Genomic DNA, 19,332 nt, shown 5'->3' with positions numbered 1-19,332 from the left:
TATAGGGCTGCGGCCCCGCGCATTTAGGGGACTAGCGCCAACTCCATAACAATGGTATAAACACTTCTTTGTGTGTGTATCGTGGTAAAGAAAACGAGTAATCAGCGGACTGTGACTGAGCGCCGAGTGGCAGTGTGACTGTACATTACCTCGAGGTGGCTGACAACACATTTCATGGAAACTGGGGCAATGTTGTAATGGGGGATGAACCTGACAGGGCCGGGGTCCCACATGTAAATCCGGGCTGCCCTTGACTCTTTTTATCCAATTACACTGATGGTTTGTTCTTACGAATCTTTTCATTGGATTACAAGACAAGAATAACCTACGAATACAGATGGCCCGTGTGAAATATGTGAGATTACGTCGCCCTTCCGGCCACCTTTTAGATATAATTCTATTTCTACACATAATAACCACCAATTTATCGTTGAGGGCAGGCAACTTTCGGTCGCAACCCCTTCCGTTTACAGCGATTTTTATTGGTTTCTACGTCCGGGTATGCATGACTCTTGATGATCGTTACGAGTGTAAATGTGTTGTCTTTGTGGTTTTTTCGTAAACTCCCCATCACAGCTTCATCTCTGCCAGTGGGGCTCACCTTTGAATGCCTATCCCGGGCGCTTGTGATTGTGCGTGTAGCTTTGTTGGAGTCCCCGCCTACTATTTCGTAATATAAATTTCTGCTACTTCGTTGCTGTGGTGAAATATTCATGAATTCTAAAACCCTAAGAATGCTTCTGTACTGAAATCTTGAACTGGGTAGTGGGTTTTTCTCCTTTACTAAAACTTAAAGTTCCTAATCGGTTCATATATATGAACATGTCCTCATAATGTAATGGAGGGGTGGAGTGAGAGATCCAATTTCCCCAATACCTATTTGTGAGTAGTCACATTGTCCTTAGGGAAAAAAAAAAAAAAAAAAAAAAAATCCGTGGCCTTACAAAGGTACCAAAAAATGGCTAGTGTTTCCTAGCAAGTTATCCACTATTTCCAACAACAAGAGTCAGTAGCATGCTACTGACTTTGGATACCAAAAATCACATTGAGTAGCATCTGAATGAGAAATGCCTAGTGTGCTTAACTAAATTCGAACCACTTTGCAATTTCACTAAGCAAAAAGAGATTAGAAAGCAGTTCCCCAAATGAATATTTTCCATACAAACTTCATCTGTAGCAAATACATTTCACTACAATGCAATGCGGAGAATGTTCTTTTATCTTTGTGTACACAGAGTTGTGAGGTCTCCACACATTGAATGCACCATCAGTACCAAATCCTGTAATATTACTCAGTGGACCACTGTAACAAAGTGGGACTTAGTATCTGAGAAACAGGACAATGTTGTACATGAGGTAATAGGAAGCAATGTCAAGAATCTTGTTACAACTTATGGTACATCCTCCTTGAAATATCACACACGTGCATGGATGCTTTGTAACTGAGACATGAATTGACTCATGAGTGACAAGGGAAAATGAGACTTATTGTATGACTTTGATTACTGGGCCATGAAGACACGAGTGAACAACAATAGTGAGTATAGTGGTTCGTTTTGTTCTGCGGTGTTTTATACCACGAAAAAAATCTCGCCTGGTTTTATTTCTATTGAACACACTGTTCTTTTGAACACGGAGAATTTGAAACTAAACTCTCCATGCTTGTGAACATATGTAGATATTTGAACCCATCTCAGTACTCTTTCCTAGTTTGTTTCTAGGCTAAAAAATGCCATGTCACAATATTTTTTCATATGATTTAAAGAAAGAAGGGTCCCTTTTTCAGTGCTTATGTTCTCAATAGCCAACCAGTAGTACATTAACAAGCTGATAACATTACACTAGTGTGTTTTATGTCATGAATACAGATTAAAACAACGATAGATGAAGTCAGTGTATTTACCTAGTTACCTAGTTGTGTTTACCTAGTTGTATTTTGTGGGAAGGGGAGCTATGCTCATGGTGTCCCGCCTTTGTATCTCACATACTGTGGCCTCTTCGGAATGTATGTAGGTATTATAACAAAATATTTATTACTATTTTTTTTATTGTGAAGTTTCACAATATTAATGAATGATGCTGCAATCACTCATCTGTTTGTCTTATCTATTTTATCAATTTTGTACAGATCAAGTGGCATTCAATTGGTTCCATATCAGATTCAAGCTTAAATTAGACAATTTTTGACATACATAAATTGAGATAATGAACAGATCTTAGATCTTCTTGTCCTATATCAACTACCAATAAAACTTTCACTGATGTATGTAGGACTTCACCAATGCATCATTAAGTACATAATAATAATTTCATAGGGTACTGTGTTTAAAGAACTTGTTAGAAAGCATAAAAAAGAGCCAAGTATAAAACTTATTTTTGAGGAGTATTTCACATTCATTTCAGCCTAAAATGCCATCAATCCAAATTTGAATCTAACAATTATATCCCCACATAGCTCATCTTTATTGAGAAATGTGCAACACAATGTCACACCGGAAAAGTCTCAATTTTGCTTGAGTTACCACATGACTTTTGAAAGCATCTCACAAGAAAGCTGCATTACACAAGTCACATTGGAAAGACTTTTCTCCTGTGTTGACCATCATATGCCACTTGATATTGCTCCTTCATGATAAAGCTGGATTGCACAGGTCACGGTTGATAGGCATATTTCTATGTGGGACATGACGTGCTATTTCTGAACACCCCTATGCAAGACATACACTGCTGGAAAGGCCTTTAAGATCATTATGTGATATTTGAGATCATCTTTACTTGAGAAAGCTGTATCACAAAAGATCACATTGCAACTGCTTTCCCCCCATGGGTTATCATATGCATACATACATACATATACCAAGGCTTTTTCCCCCTTCCAAGGGAGGTAGCCAAAAAGGGAAAGGCATAAAAACACTCCCACCCATTTCATCCCTAAATACACTCCACACCCCTCCCACCCTCCCTCTCATCTGAGCACCTCCTGGATGACGGGTCATCCCTGCACCCTGCCCACCGCCCTGGGTCAGGAAGAGGAGGCGAATCAAGTAGGGAAGAAAAGGTAAAAGGTACAGATGGAGAGATGATAATGGAAGAGATGGCAGTAAGGGGAAGATGGGCAGAATATTTTAGGGAGTTGCTAAATGTGAAGGAGGATAGGGAAGGAAAGATAGCTGCAGTGGGAAATGCGAAGAAAATGAGAGTGATGAGTGAGGAGAATGGAGGAGAAATAGGGAAGGATGAGGTTATCATATGCAGTTTGATGAAACTCATTCAAAAGAAAGCTGCACCACATGGATTACACTGTAAGGGCCCCTCTCCAATGTGAGCCACCATGCCATCTTTGAGACAACTCTCATGAATATGCTGTGTTGCACACGTCATATTTGGAAATGCTCATCTCTTGTGTACGTTATCATATCACGGTTGAGATCACCCTTCTGCGAGGGAGAAGAATCACTCAGGTCACACTTACTTGAGAAAGCTACATCACACAGGACACACAGGAATAACTTCTCTCCTGTGTGGTTCATCACATGATGTTCATGGTCATCCTTTTCTATGAAGGCTGCATCACACTGGTCACATTAAAATGGGTCCTCTCCAGTCTGGTTTATCATATGATGTTTGATAACACCCTTTTGTGAGAAAGCAGAATCACACAGTGCACATTGGAAAGGCTTTTCTCCTGTGTGGCTCAACAACATATGACATTTGAGGTCACCTTTTTGTGAGAAAGCTGCATGGCACATGGCACATTACAAAGGGTTCTCTCCTTTGTGAGTCATCATGTGACATTTGAGATCACTTTTTTGTGAGAAAGCAAAATCGCACAGGTCACATTGGAAAGGCTTCTCTCCTGTATGAGTCATCATGTGATTTTTCAGATCACCCTTTCGTGAGAAAGCTCTATTGCACAGGTCACATTGGAAAGGCTTCTCTCCTGTGTGAGTTATCATGTGAGATTTGAGATCAGCCTTTCGTGGGAAAGCTGCCTTGCACAGGTCACATTGGAAAGGCTTCTCTCCTGTATGTGTCATTATGTGATATTTGAGACTACCTTTTTGTGAGAAAGCAGAATCACACAGTTCACACTGGAAAGGTTTCTCTCCTGTGTGGGTCATCATGTGATATTTGAGAACACTTTTTCCTGATAAAGCTGCATCACACATGTCACACTGGACAGGCTTCTCTCCTGTGTGAGTCGTTATGTGATATTTGAGATGACTTTTTTGTGAGAAAGTTACATCACACAGGTCACACTGGAAAGGCTTCTCTCCTGTATGGGTCAGCATGTGACGTTTGAGTTTACCCTTTTGTGAAAAAGCAGAATCACATAGGTCACACTGGAAAGGCTTCTCTCCTGTGTGGGTCAGCATGTGACATTTGAGTTCACTCTTTTTTGAGAAAGCAGAATCACACAGGTCACACTGGAAAGGTTTCTTTACTACATGGGCCACTGTGTGACATTTCAAATCAAACTTTTGTGAAAAAGCTGTATCACATTGGAAAGTGTTTTCTTCTGTGTGCATCATCATCTGATATTTAAGATGACTCATGTGATAGCTGTGCCACAGATGTCACACTGGATTCTCTTCATTGTATAACAAGTATATGGAGTCTATGGATAGCTCTTCCAAAGGAATGTTGATAGTTACCCTCCTCCTGGAAAAAATGTATTTATAAGATTGACATCTAACTCTTTGAGATGTGTAACAATACGAATGTGGATGTTTTGTACACAAACCATTTCATACCCAAGCCCCTTTATATAACCCTCCTTCTGACCCTGCCACAAGCACAGTGTCGTCAGCAAATATTAAATGAATCGCCTCCCACTATTCTCTATTTTCATTAATCCAATCCCCTGTCCATTTACCTCCTGCACCACCCATTCTATGTACACATTGAACAGACATGGTGACATGACACTTCCCTGATGCAGTCCCACCTTTATCTCAAACCACTTGATCTCTCCATTTCTAATTCTAACACAGATTGTACTACTCTTGTAAAAACTCTTATTAGCTTCCCCCAATCCTATATATCCAAAATTTCCTACATCCTTATCTTTTACTAAAGCTTTCTCATATATCTGGCTTACTACAAAAATCCAATCCACACAACCCCTAGCTTTCCTAAACCCACACTGTTCTGTTCCTCACCAATTACTCCCTCTGTTCCTCTCCTTATCCTCTCAATTAAAACCCTCCCATAATCCTTCCCAACTACACTAAAAAAACTCATCCCTCTGAAACTACTACATTCATATTTGTCCCCTTTTCCCTTTTAAAGCAGAACAATACAGGCACTCATCCAGTCCTCTGGCATTCTACCCTCCCTTAGACACACATTAAACAACCTTACTAGCAAGTCCATTATTACTATACCTCCCTTCTTCTGACACTCCACATGACACTCAGGTGCCTTACCTGCTCTCGTCATTTTAATGACTACTTGCACCTCTTTTCTTAATTCTCCTCAATTTCCCTCACCCATCACTGTCAATTTCTATCACCTCCCACTGCTACCACTAATCCCTCCCTATCCTCCTCCACATTCAACAGCTTCCTAAAATATACTGCCAATCTTCCCCTTACCACCTCCTCTTTAATTATATTATCTTTATCTGCACTTTTACCTTTTTTTCAATACTTGACTTCTCTTAACTTCCAAAACATCTATCACTTCCAAAATTTTGTCATACCCCTCCACCATTTTATATCTGCTATCCTTTTCATCTCCTTTATCTTATGCTTTGCTGCGTTATATTATTATTATTATTATTTTTACTTATTGCATATTTCTCTTGACCTACTTTGCAACTTGTCCATGAATGCTCACTTCTTCTTTTCTACAACTTTCTCCACTTCATCATACCACCACTCACTACCATTCCTTCTATTCTCTCCTTGTTCCACATACCACCTTTGCACACCTTGTCCCTCCCCCTTTGAAACATTTTCATTCCTCCTCCACTTCTATCTTTGTTCTATCCTTCACTATCTCCCACTCATTTTTTCAGCTTTTCTTTGTACTCCTGCTTCTTATTATATTCATTTGAGCAATTTACTACAAACACCTCCTTATCTTCTATTCTTTTCCTCTTTTTCCATCTGTCCTCCACTCTCAACATGCCTTTCACCCCTAAAAAATCTTCTATTCCCCCACTCCCTCCCCTAAGAACATGGGCATCCTACTCTTCTCGTGGATACCACAACATAGCCCATTAATCTCTTCCATATGATGATGGTAATGTAGACATCATGAGGCGCAAGTGGATATACAAGTATGCCAACATTGGTGTCTTGATTATATTTTGCATTTGTAGCTGAGCGACCCCTGTATTCTGTATTTACCTAGTTGTGTTTTGCAGGAGAAGGGCTATGCTCATAGAGACCCACAGTTGTATCTTTCCACATCCAGTTCTTTCTTATAGTCATGTATAGTTTTAGCACTCACTGTTTTCTCTTTCAATTTATTCCATGTATCTATCACTCTGTGTGGAAAGCTATTCTTTTTCAGATCTATTCTGTGACTGTCCTTCTTAAGTTTCTTCTTGTGTCCCCTTTTATTACTTCTGTCCCATTTAAGTAGATCATCCCTGTCAAGGATTTCCATCCATTTCATAATTCTGTAGATGGTTATCAAATTGCCTCTTCTCTTCTTTGCTCCAGAGTTAATAAGTTTAGTTTGTCCAATCTTTGTTTGTATGTCAACATGCTAAGTGTTGGTGTCATCTTTGTTAGTGCTCTTTGAATTCTTTCTAGTTTCTTTATGTTTTTTTCTTTCTTTCTTTCTTTTTTGTACTGGGTGTCCATAGTGATGCTGCATACTCTAATTTTGGTCTTATCAGTGTAGCTATTATTTTCTTCACAATTTCCTCGTCCATGTAGTCAAAGGCCACTTTCATTGATCTTATCACGTTGTAGATTTCTCCAACTATTTTGTTTAATGTTCCTAGGTCTCTTTCTGAGTTTACTTTTGCAAGTTCTTTTGTTCCAGTTTTGTACTGACCGGATATTCTATTTTGCTTTTTCCAAATTCCTTTATTCTACATTTTTTAATGTTGAAATTCACTTCGTTCTTTTTACTCCAATTCCAGGCTTTGTCCAGATCTCCCTGAAAAGATTTGCAATCTTCTTCGTTACTCACTCTCTTCAATAATTTTGCATCGTCTGCAAAGAAGTTTATGTAGCATTAAAATCCTTCATCCATCACATTTATATAAATAGCAAACATTATCGGAGCCAACACAGAGCATTGGGGTACTCCACTTATCATGTTTACCCATTTTGAGTTCTTTTCTCTAAGTATCACTCTCATTTTTCTTCCTTCCAAGAAGTTTTTCATCCATTCTAAAAAAAATTCCTTGTATTCCACCTATTATTTTAATTTTTCTTAGTAGTTTTTTGTGTGGTACTTTGTCAAAGGCCTTTTGTATGTCCAAGAAGGCACAATCTGCCCAGCCATCTCTTTCTCTTATTATGTCTAGCAATCTTGAGTAAAAGCATATTAAGTCTGTAGTACATGATATTCCACTTCTAATTTCAAATTGGTTGGGGTTTAATATTTTGTTCTCTTCCAAGTGTTTAGTTCATTTATTCTTAATAACTCTTTTGCAAATTTTTGCAATTGTGCTTGTAAGGGACACTGGTCTATAATTTGTTGGATTTTCTTTATTTCCTCCCTAATATATTGGTATAATATTAGCATTTTTCCAGTCTTGTGGTACTTTTCCTTCTTTGAGTGAGAAGTCAATTAGCTTGTGTATTTTATCTGTGAATTCGTCTATGCATTCTTTTAATATCCAGTTTACTTTTCTGTCTGGCCCATGTGATTTTCTGACATCGAGTTTCCTTATTTGGTCCCTTATTTCTTTCTGTGTCACCATTACTTCTTTCATTTTAGGGGATCCTTCCTGGTGACTATCATCCCACAATTGTGACCTTTCAATTGTAAATACAGACTTAAAGTGTCTGTTCATTACTTCAACCATTTCTACATCTTCTGTGTATTCTTGATTTCCTTCACGCAGTTTCACTATTTTGTGTTTGTCTTTTAGTCTGTCATTCACATATCTGTAAAATAGTTTAGGTTGATCTTTGCATTTTGATATTATATCTTTTTCATAGTTTCTTTTTTCCTCGCTTCGTATGTCTACGTATTCATTTCTCAGTTTAATGTATATTTGCCATTTAGTCTCTTTTCCATCTTTTCCAAGCTTTGTCTCTTCTATCTTTAGCATCACTACACTTTTTATTATACCAGCACTTTATGTACTTAGTTTTCTGTTTCTGGTTAGGCACATATTTGTCTTTTCCCTCTTTATATATTTCTTTGAAAATGTTCCATTTTTCTTCTGTCTTTGTTTTATCATTTGCAAATTTTTCCCAACATTTTGTTCCTTAAGTTCGATCTCTATTAGTGTGTGGTCACTCTTTTCAATTGGTGTTTTATAGTTTATATCTTCCACTATTTCTGGTTCAGAGGTGAATATCAAATCTAGTCTCGATGGTTCTTCGTTTTGTCTAAATCTAGCATTTTCTTTAACCCATTGCATCAATGTGTAATCTATGGTCATATCCAGTAGGACATAACCCCAGAGTATGTTTCCACCTCCCATTGCCAGTTCTTCCCAATTTATTTCCTTCGTGTTACAGTCACCTATACTATATTATATATATTATATACTATATTACTATTACTATATTTTCTCCATATTTCAGTGTCTCGGTTAATTCATTCTTTGTGTCCTCTAGTAATTTTGAGTGTTCGCTGTCAGTCCAAGTCTTAGTTTTTGGTGGCACATATACAACTATAAACTTATCATACTGCTATTTTTTACTTTAAGTGTGATTAATTCCACATTATCTTTTCCTTCTGTTGCCTATATTACATTTAGGTTCTTTCTAGTCAATAGCATGACTCCTCCCCCCTGTTTGTCCATCCTATTTCTCGACCAAAGGTTGTATAATCCTTGTCCCACCATACTTGATTGTATAGGACCTTTCAGTTTTGTCTCTGCAATTCCCATTATGTCAGGTTTCTCTATTGACAGTCATTCAATTCATTTAATCCTGAAATCATATTTGCATATGCCACTTAAAAAAAATTCTTCTCTTCTCTTTTTTGGTTTAAGTTTCCATTTTTCTGATGTACCATTTTCTCAGTCTCAGATACAGCGCTCTCCAAAAAAACTTGTTTTTTTTTCCATCTCCATTCTTTTCTTGTTTTGTTTTTTTTCCTCGGCTTCACTTCTCTGTTCCCTATCTTTCTCTAATTCTTCTGCATTCATTTCCTTTTTTATCCATACATTTTTGTATTTTTCACTGTTAGCTAGTTTTGTTGTTTTGATAGTACTTCTGCTATCATATGTATTCTTAGTTTGATTTTCATTGGTCTGTGTTTTTTTTTTCTCTTGAGTATGTACCCATCCTGTGTATGTCATCAATTTCTGTATCGAAATTCTGTCCTTCATCTTGAACCACTTTTAGAATCTCCTTTGCAATTTCTTTCCCTTCCTTTTCTCTTTGGTATTTGTGTACATCGTATTTTTCATTGATACCATAAACCACAATGCATTTCTTTTTGTCCACTGTGTCTCTCACCCAATTTTCCTTTTCTTTGATAACCTTGATCACTGTTTCCTTTGCATTCTCTTCTACCTGCTACTGTACTTTTTCTCTGAATGAAAGTTCTTTACTTTTGTGTCCCTTTTTTCACTGATTTTTTATTTCTTTTAGATCACTCTCTTTGATTGAGTCTTCCATTTTTTCAGTTACTGCTTTCAATTGTTCTTTTACCTCTTTCTTCAGTTCATCATTTGTATTTCTAACCCTGTTTTCCTTTCTTTCATTTTCTCTTTTTATCACACTTAGTTCACTTTTTAGTTCGTTCAGTTCTCTTAGTATTACCTCGTTCGTTGTATGTAGGTTGGATACTTCTAGTTGCAAAGCTTTGTAGTCTAATTTTAAATTAATCACTTCATCTGCTAAGTTGTTAATTTCTCTATTTCTTATTGCTCTACTAATCCTAAAATCTCTCTCAGTGTCCAAGGTTTTCTCCATTGTTTCCCCTTGCCTCCTGAACCCCAAGAAATAGTCATCACTGATGTACCTGCTGGTCATCTTTGGAGTATTGTTTAGACTTTTTTTTTTTTTTTTTTTTGTATTACTTTCCACGGGGACTCAATCCTGGATTCATTAATTCTTACTTCTTTATTGCTTTCCATTTTGTATTAAACTATTTACCCAAGAACTGGATTGGTTACAAACACTGCCAGTCCCACAAAAACATATTGTTTTTCTCCAAAATAACAAGGCATTTTTCCTAATGTAGCAATAAAACGCTCATTCAGAGCGCCAATCATAGCGAAACTCGGAGCAGCTGTTGACACTTCCTTCCTCTTCGACTGCCTTGATCACATCTTCTGTATTTATTAATATATTCAGAATGAAAGAGAATAAGTAATATAGCTGTGACTTTATAATTTACAATTCAAGTATTGTGATGCATCATCGGATCATCATACATCAGGCATGCGATGCTGTGCGTGAGAAGTTGACTTGTATTGAAGAGGTTGAAGCCTTATCAACCACCCTTTCCCATGTGTACTAATGATCGACTATTTTCCTAAACACTGAGTTAGCTATCATCACATCTCCACCATAACCTCTCCACTATGATTTTTACTTGACACTCCAAACTTCTCAACCACTCTGTCTATTGGTTCCTCCCCCACTCTAGCCCTGAGATCTCCCAATACCATTACACTGACATTCCTCCCAAAACTCTCTATGCACTCATTTAAATCTATCCAAAATGCCTCCCTTTCCTTACTAGTATAGCCACCCCTTCCCTCTCTCATCATCTCACTCCCAACATCCTCAACACTACACTCTCAAACTTACCCTTCCCTTTAAAATTAGTTTCACTTAGTGCCAATACACCCATTTCACTTCTCACTAACATACTGCTTATTTCTTCCCTTTTATTTTCATCTGTACCACACCCACACAAATTAAAAGACCCAAACCTTAGGGTCCTAGTTGAAAACCTCTTCCCATACCCTTTTATGCCTTAACTTCTCATAGGAATATACCCATTAGGATTACAGAGAGCAGAGTGCATAGTCCTTTTTTTGCCAGCTTATACAACCCGTATGGGAAAACTTGGTGTTTATTCTTTTTTTCCCCTACCATAGGGGTGGGGGATAAAGGCAAAAATGTAAATATATATTCAGAGAAGCGGTACAGGGCAGTATTAAGAGTGGAGGTGGGCAGCACAATGGAGGGACAGTAACAGTACATTAAAGTAGCATCATTTCTTTATGAGTAGATAATTCCTCTATCATAGACAAAATTCGCTGTGATTATGGTTTGCAGGGGCACCCCACATAGACCCTAAAGTATGAGCTGCATGGTACTGAGTGGATTTTACCCCAGATGGGGATAATTAATCAATTAATCATTAAATATTAATATGAAGGTACAAATATTAATTGATATCAAATAAATGCTAATAAATCTATTGATAAATTATCAATTATAAATATCAATTAAACAAATAGAAAAATAATAATTAGGGTAAATCCACCTCCCATATCAACTCATGAAGTCAGTCTGGCATAGAGGACATCATGTTCCTCACTAGTTGTACTTGTCTACAAACTTTGGTTGGTCAAGTGGATTTAGGATCTGCACTCTCTCAATGAGCAGATGCTGAGTCACTGACAGTGGTTACTTCTGAAATTTTGATTCCTAATAACCATATGAATAATTTTACAAAGAGTGCTCCCAGAGTGAATTGAATTTGTCAGTATCTAATATTTTTTAACACTTTATCCTTAATTGCACACAATGAAATAGAATTGGTTCACTCTTAAAAATGGGATGCATGGACATCACATTCACACAGTTTAGTGTCCCAGCCCTGTGTCACTTTCATAGCCAAATGCTGTTTTGTATATCCAGCCTTGAGAAGGTGCCCATCTACACTACTTGCCACCAGCCACCACTTCATTGCTGTTCATACTGGTCACTCTTTAATTATTTTGTCATATCAACTTCATATAATAGAAACCCCAAAAATGGTAAACTGCTCATTATAATGGTGTTTGCTTTGACCCATTCATACTGTTTCACTACAATATAAACACAGTTACCAGATGAACTCTCCTACATGACCCACTGTCCAACCAGTGTACTAGTTATAACTGCTGGCAATATTACATACCAATAGACCTTTTCCTCCTAAAAGGTGGGTGGCAGAGTCAAAGCATACCTTTTACCCATCCCACAGCCTTTTGTTGGTCTTACATTTGCCTAGTTGTGAGTTTGAATCACACAATTCTCTCCCCCTCTTAGCTATCTATCTATATAGCAAGGGCTTTTTTCATCCTTATGAGGGAGGTGCCAAGTCATCCTATCCATCCCACTCCCATCCAACACCTTTTCCCCCATCCCATATTAGCTACTCATTGATGATTAGTTATCCCTGTATCCCACACCCTGCTCTGGGTCTGAAGCAATGTTGCAAGACAATACATCTACAGCATGGCAGCCTCACTTAGTTGACAACCCCCCTCTCTGTCCCCTCATGCACAAAAAGATGATGAGAAATATACCTTTGGGCTGCATCAAAATATCATTCACACATAAGCAACACTTACCCTCACATTCCCTGCCCCTCCCTTGCATAACAGTATCATCTATACACAGTAACTCTCCACTCATCCTTATTTCCTGCCCTTTCCCTTCCATCCTCAACAAACATTTCCCTCTTTCTTAATGCCCCTTTCACCCCATCCATCCATCTCATCCTCAAGTTCACTCCCTCCACCTCTGCCTTTCACACCTCTTTTACTAATCTTTAATCACTCATTCTTTCCATGTGTCCAAACCATCCCAATATTCTTTCATCAGCCCTATCTGACATCCCCTTTTCCACTACCACTCTCCCCTTCACCTCATTTCTCACTCTATCCATACTTCTCAGACATTTCAACTCAAACATATTCAAACTTTTCCTCTCTACCTCTCATAAATTCCAGGTCTCTGCCCCATGCAATGCCATCAGCACAATTACCCCTTCATACAATCTCCTCTTTTCATCCATTCCCAGGTGTCTACTTCTCATAACACATTGAGTATATATTTCCATTTTCGCCTTTCCCTGTGGTAGGGAGAAGAATGAATATTGGCACCAAGTCTTCCCACTCATGTTGTAAAGGTGGCTAAAACAGGATGGAGCATGGGACTAGACATCCTACTCTGTTTCCCTCTGGGTACATTCCTGGGAGAAGTCAAGGCCAATTCTTAGCAGTAACTATTATTGCTTGCCCCAGGATCCCAAACACTTATGAGAAAGGTGATGGCTTTGGCCACAGCCATGCACCTCCTGGTGTAGGCTTATCACTTACCCTCTTCATGGTAAAACTTCTGCAGGGGTACTTGACACATTCCCTTTTCAAGATTGTCAGATATTAATGTTTCATAGTGCGATTCATGTCAATCTGATATTAACCTCTGCTAAACTAATTTTCTATTTTTCAGGAGACACTCCCATGAGTTAATTTTGGCAGAAATAGCATAAAAAGCCTATGGATTAAACTATAAAATAATGATTTCTGACTCACTTGAATGAAAAGTAAATTATCCTACCAACCTAATTTAACATGTCACCACCTATACCTACATGGAATTGGGTTAGGTTAGACTCAACCCCATCCCTGGCCCCTCCATCAACCACTACCAGGACAAGCTGATGAGATAAATCTATTGAATTACAGTTATACAGTGCAAATAGTGACTTAAGTGAGGTACAACTGAGTTTGCCTGACAAATTTGTGCCCCAAAGCAATCTTACTCATAAATCAGAATGACAACACCAAGACTCTTGGCAGCATTTTATTGTGGCAAAGTATCATGCAGTTGATACTTTAGGGTCTATATGGGGCACCCCTACAGACAAGAGCCACACATCATTTTGTCTGTGATAGAGGAAAACTCTGTTCATAGAGAAATTATGACACTTTTATTATACTACGACTATCCCTCTGTTATGCTGTCCCCCAACCCCTTGTTACTGTCCTGTACCATTTCTCTGAATATGCATTTCCTTTTTTTGCCTACCCTGTGGTGAGGGAAAAGAATGTGCCACCAAGTCTTCCCACTTCAGTCATAAAGGGCGACAAAAATGGGATGGGGGTTAGGACTTGGAATCCTGCTACCTGTAGCCCCACAGGGGACATCCCCCCACCCCCAAATAAAATAAAATAAATAAATAAATAAATAAATAAATAAATAAAAAATAAAATAAAGGCATAAGAGGGTCTAGGAGTTTTCCAAACAGTACCCTAAGGTTTGGGTCTTTAATGTGTGTGGATGCAGTAAAGATGAGAGTGAAAGGGAAGTGATAGGCAGTATGCTTGTGAGAAGAAAGATGGATGTGTTGGCTTTGAATGAAACTAAATTAAAAGGGAAGGGTGAGTGTGAGTTTGGGAGTGTAGTTGGGAGGTTCTCAAGAGTGAAGAGGGGGCGAGGGAGAGAGGGAGTGGCTGTACTAGTAAGAGAAGAGATAGGTAAGCGTGTAGTGGAGTGGAAGAAGGTTTCTTCAAGGCTGATGTGGATGAAGGTGAAGCTGGGAAGGGAGATGTGGGTTTTTGTAAGTGCATATGGACCTGGTAATGAGAAGCGTGTAGAGGAAAGGGAGGCTTTTAGGGTAGATTTAAATGAGTGCATGGAGGGATTAAGGAGAAATATCAATGTAGTTGTATTGGGAGACCTTAATGCTAGGGTAGGAAACGAACCAATAGATGGAGTGATTGGGAAGTATGGAGTTCCAGGTAAGAATCGTAGTGGAGAATTGATGATGGAGATGTGTCTAGAAAGAGAGTTGATGATGGCAAATACAGTGTTTAGGAAGAAAGTCAAGCATAAGTACACATGGAAGAGGGTGGTGGATGGAAGGGTGGCAGATAGAGCATTAATGGACTATATAGTGGTGACCAGGAGTATGGTAGGAAGAGATAAGGATGTACATGCTTTAAGGGGAGAGAGTGGGGGAATATCAGATAATTTTCTGGTGGAAGGTAAATTTCGAATGGAGAATAGGTGGAGAAAGAGGAAAAGGGCGGAAGGTAGGGAGGTACTTAGAGTGAACTGCTTAAATGAGAAAGAAAAGGAGAAGGAGTATAAGAAGAAGCTGAGAGAGGAGTGGGAGGGAGTGAAGAACAGAGTAGAACTATGAGTGGAGGAGGAATGGGGATGGTTCAAGGAGGGAGTCATAAGGTGTGCAAAGATGGTATGTGGAACAAGGAGGGTAGGAAGAAATAGAAGGAAGGGTAGTGAGTGGTGGGATGAGGAAGCAAAGAAGTGTGTAGAAGAGAAGCAGGCCTTCATATATTGGATTCAAATTAGGAGGGAATTGTATGAGAGGTACAAAGTAAAGTGAAAGGGAACTCAAGCATAAGATAAAGGAGGCAAAGAGGAGAGCAGATATGAAATGGGGTAAGAGTATGACAGAAATTTTTGAAAGTAATAAAAAGATGTTTTGGAAAGAAATTAAAAGAGGAAGAGGAGGCGAATCAAGTAGAGAAGAAAAGGTAAAAGGTGCAGATGGAGAGATGAAAATCGAAGAGAAGGCAGTAAGGGGAAGATGGGCAGAATATTTTAGGGAGTTGCTAAATGTGAAGGAGGATAGGGAGACAAAGGTAGTTGCAGTGGGAAGCACTAAGAAAATGAGAGTGATGAGTGAGGAAAATGGAGGAGAAATAGGGAAAGATGAGGTGAAAGCAGCTGTTAAGATGATGAGAGCAGGAAAGGCACCTGGGTTGGATGGATGCTATGCAGAATGTCTGAAGAAAGGAGGTACAGTTATGGTGGACTGGCTGGCGAGGTTATTTAATGTTTGTTTAAGAGAGGGTAGAGTGCCGGAGGACTGGAGGAGTGCCTGTATAGTTCCACTTGACAAGGGAAAGGGGGACAAGTGAGAGTGTAGTAGTTTCAGAGGGATCAGCTAGTTGAGTGTAGTTGGGAAGGCTTATGTGAGGGTCTTGATTGAGAGGATTAGGAGAGGAACAGTGTGGTTTTAGGACAGGCAGGGCTTGTGTAGATCAGATTTTTGTGGATAGACAGATATGTGAGAAAGCTATAGGAAAAGGTAAGGATGTTTTTTTGGCTTTTATAGATTTGGAAAAGGCTTATGACATGGTAGACAGGAAGGCACTGTGGGAGGTATTGCAGATATATGGGATAGGAGGAAAGCTGTTAAGAGCAGTCAAGAATTTTCATGAGAGTAGTAGACCTTGTGTTAGGATTAGAAATGGGGAGAGTGAATCTTTTAAGGTAAAGGTGGGACTTCATCAGGTATGTGTTATGTTGCCCTAGCTGTTCAATCTATACATGGATGGGGTGGTGCGAGAGGTGAGTGCAAGGGTGGTGGGTCAGGGATTGGAGATGGTTAAAGAAAATGGAGAAAAGTTGGAAGTAAGCCAGCTGTTGTTTGCTGACGACACTGCGTTTGTAGCAGAATCAGAGGAAGGATTGAGGAAGTTAGTGACAGAATTTGAGAAGGTGTGTGAAAGAAGGAAGCTGAAGATAAATGTGGGCAAAAGGTGATGAGATGTACAAGGGGAGAGAGTGGCAGCAGACTGGAAGTGAATATTAAGGGAGAGCGACTGGAGGAAGTGGATAATTTTTTATACTTGGGTTCAAATGTGGCAGGAAATGGAGGAGTGGGGGTGGAGGTAGAATGTAGATCGAGAGAATCGAGTAAATGTCTTGGTGGATTAAAATGTGTAATGAGAAATAGACAACTGGGAATGGATGCTAAGAGGAGGTTATATGAAGGAGTGATTGTGCTGACAGCACTATACAGGGCAGAAACATGGAACATAAGAGAGGAAGAGAGGAGTTTGAATGTGTTTGAGATAAAATATCTGAGAAGTATGACAGGGGTTACTAGGCTGGATAGAGTGAGAAATGAAGAAGTGAGAAGGAGAACAGGGGTGGGAAGGGAGTTGGGAGATAGGGTTGATGAAAGAGTACTGGGATGGTTTGGATTCATGGAAAGAATGAGTGAAGAATGATTAGTAAAAGAGGTGTGGAAGCCAGAGATGGAAGGAGTGAATCTGAGGGGGGCGTCCTAGGATGAGATAGATGGATGGGGTAAAAGGGGCATTATGAAAGAGAGGAATGTCTGTTGAGGAAGGATGGGAGAGGACAGAAGATAGGGGTGAATGGAGAAGAGTTGTGTATGGATGATGCTGTGGTGCATGAGGGGGTGGGGGATGGGGTGGTGAGGGAGTATGTATGAGAAATAAATTGATGCAGCCCGAAGGGATTTCTCCCCGTCTTCTCCTTTTCTGCATGAGGGGACAGAGACGGGGGTTGCCAAATTAATGAAGCGGCCTTGCTGTGGATATACTGTGTCCTGCAACACTGCTTCTGACCCAGGGCAGTGGACAGGATGCAGGGACGACCCGTCATCCAGGAGGTGCCGAGATGTGAGGGAGAGGGGAGGGGGAGGGTAGTGGAGTGTGTAGGGGATGGAATGGGCGGGAGTGGTTTCTGTGTCTTTCTTTTTGGCTACCTCCCATGTAAGGGGGGGGAACGCCTTTGGTATATGTATGTATAATTTACAAAATGAATATTTAGTTTTCTTTTGCTATATAGATAGGTGGGCACTTCTAAGAATGTACCACAATTTTAGGTTAGATGATAGTGCATTCCATTAATGAGACAGAGCTTTCATTATATTTTGAGCACTCCAGCCAATAACACATAAAACACCAGTAACCAAATAATGCAGGGTAAAGTTCTAGAATCACTCAAACACTGATATCTACCATGGAATTTATGTTGTCATATAACTTCTAACCTAATATATTCTACCCTAACATAACCTAATATTCTATCCTATCAACCTAATACATTCTACCCCAACATAACTATTCCATAGCAGAAATGAATCTTTGAAATGCAAATACGAAATTAAGGTGTACTTGCGTGTTACCGGAATAATACAGAATTTGTAACTTAATGTCTATAGTAATATTGCATGTCTACCTTGCGAGAATGAAAACGATGAACAAGCGTTTGACAAGCCTCTTTCATTCTGTCTACGAATTTGGCAGCGTCGATCGGAACTAAGGAAAAACCAGCTCACATAAAGTATCGTTTAACGTGGCAGCACAGTAGGCATTTCTTGCTAGCATGTAACTTCCTCTTGGTACTTACTTTGCTAGCAAACTCTTGTGAATCCGTCACACAGGGAATGTTTTGCTGATGACTTTTTGGATAGCGGCTAAGAAAAACGATAACAAACCTTCCCGTTAAGTTCTCGTATGTTTACAATCGAGTCTATAAATGCGGTTGTCATATTGTATTTAACGCTCTATAAGTGTACAGTGATAGTTAAAGATAACAGATAAAAAATCTTGTATAAACCATAATACGCACGCTAAATTATATATTTATTTCTTATGTAAATCCCAGGAATGGTGGCTAATTTGACCATTCAAGTATCTAAACTTGCCATTAAAGTAGCTTTACACTAGGTATTTCTGCTAGCATTCTATTCACTTTTGCTACTTGCTTTGCTAGCAAACTTGCGTATCCTATTTTCCTGTATCACAAAAAAAAAAAAAAACTCAATGTCGAACGTCACTCCCAAATGGATGACGGACAGGCTGAAATATGAGATCGGTATGAAAAGAGAACTTTACATAAGAATATAAAACGGGGAAATACACCTTAGGTCCAAATATAACGGTGTGGTAAGACTGGTTATAAGAACACGCGCACAGAGAAACGTAACTATAAAATTAAGGATACCAAACAAGCTAGATCCAACCCAAAGGTCTTCTTTCATCTCTAGAGAACAAAAAATAAAGAAAGGATAGGTCTAATTTAAAAACGACGAAAATGTCATGATAGGATTGGAGGAAAATGAGTGAGGCGTTTAATAAATATTTTCTCTCGGTGTTTGCTAAAGAGAGGTTAGTTAAGGTATCCGACTGCGATCCGGTTTTCAGTGGGGATGAACAAGTAGACTATCTAATATCAGCAGTAAAGAAGTAGTAAACAGATTGAAATATTTAAAGCAACAAAATCCCTGGGCCTAGACGACTTTTTTCCGAGAGTGCTTAAAGAGTGTAAATTTGGAATCTGCAGCTAGTTAACAGAAATATTTAGTAAGTCGGTAGACACTTGTTTTGTAGCTATTGCTTGGGGGGCAGGCAAACGTTGTTACTGTTTTAAAAAACGGTGATAAATCATCTATATGCAACTACAGGCCAATCAGTTTGATATCGTAGGTAAAATGCTTGAA

The 19,332-nt window shown here is 39.0% G+C and overlaps 1 protein-coding gene across 1 annotated transcript; it reads right to left on the bottom strand.

Annotated features, from left to right (window-relative positions):
* Positions 1–424: 424 nt before the first annotated feature.
* LOC143032045 (uncharacterized) lies at positions 425–18,335 on the bottom strand. The gene is made up of 5 exons (XM_076196513.1): positions 18,069–18,335; positions 3,839–4,662; positions 3,409–3,565; positions 1,195–1,303; positions 425–697 (listed from the first exon to the last, which is right to left on the bottom strand). The coding sequence occupies exons 2-5, from the start codon at positions 4,554–4,556 to the stop codon at positions 425–427; spliced, it is 1,257 nt and encodes a 418-aa protein (XP_076052628.1). The 5' UTR covers positions 4,557–4,662; positions 18,069–18,335.
* Positions 18,336–19,332: the final 997 nt, after the last annotated feature.

Source organism: Oratosquilla oratoria, chromosome 12, assembly GCF_046742065.1.
Source record: "Oratosquilla oratoria isolate Oo_2021 chromosome 12, ASM4674206v1, whole genome shotgun sequence".
NCBI classification, from domain to species: domain Eukaryota; kingdom Metazoa; phylum Arthropoda; class Malacostraca; order Stomatopoda; family Squillidae; genus Oratosquilla; species Oratosquilla oratoria.
The sequence above is the reverse complement of the archived record's forward strand: the minus strand, read 5'-3'. Positions and strand labels throughout refer to the sequence as shown.

Excerpts from the sequence above, each read along its gene's own strand:
- LOC143032045 (XM_076196513.1), bottom strand. The coding sequence starts at position 4,556 with ATGAGTCATCTTAAATATCAGATGATGATGCACACAGAAGAAAACACT. Across the intron at positions 1,304-3,408 it reads CTCAACCGTGATATGATAAC|TGGTCCACTGAGTAATATTA; the intron begins GTACACAAGAGA and ends ACTTTGTTACAG. Across the intron at positions 698-1,194 it reads AACATTCTCCGCATTGCATT|CAACGAAGTAGCAGAAATTT; the intron begins GTAGTGAAATGT and ends ATTTCACCACAG.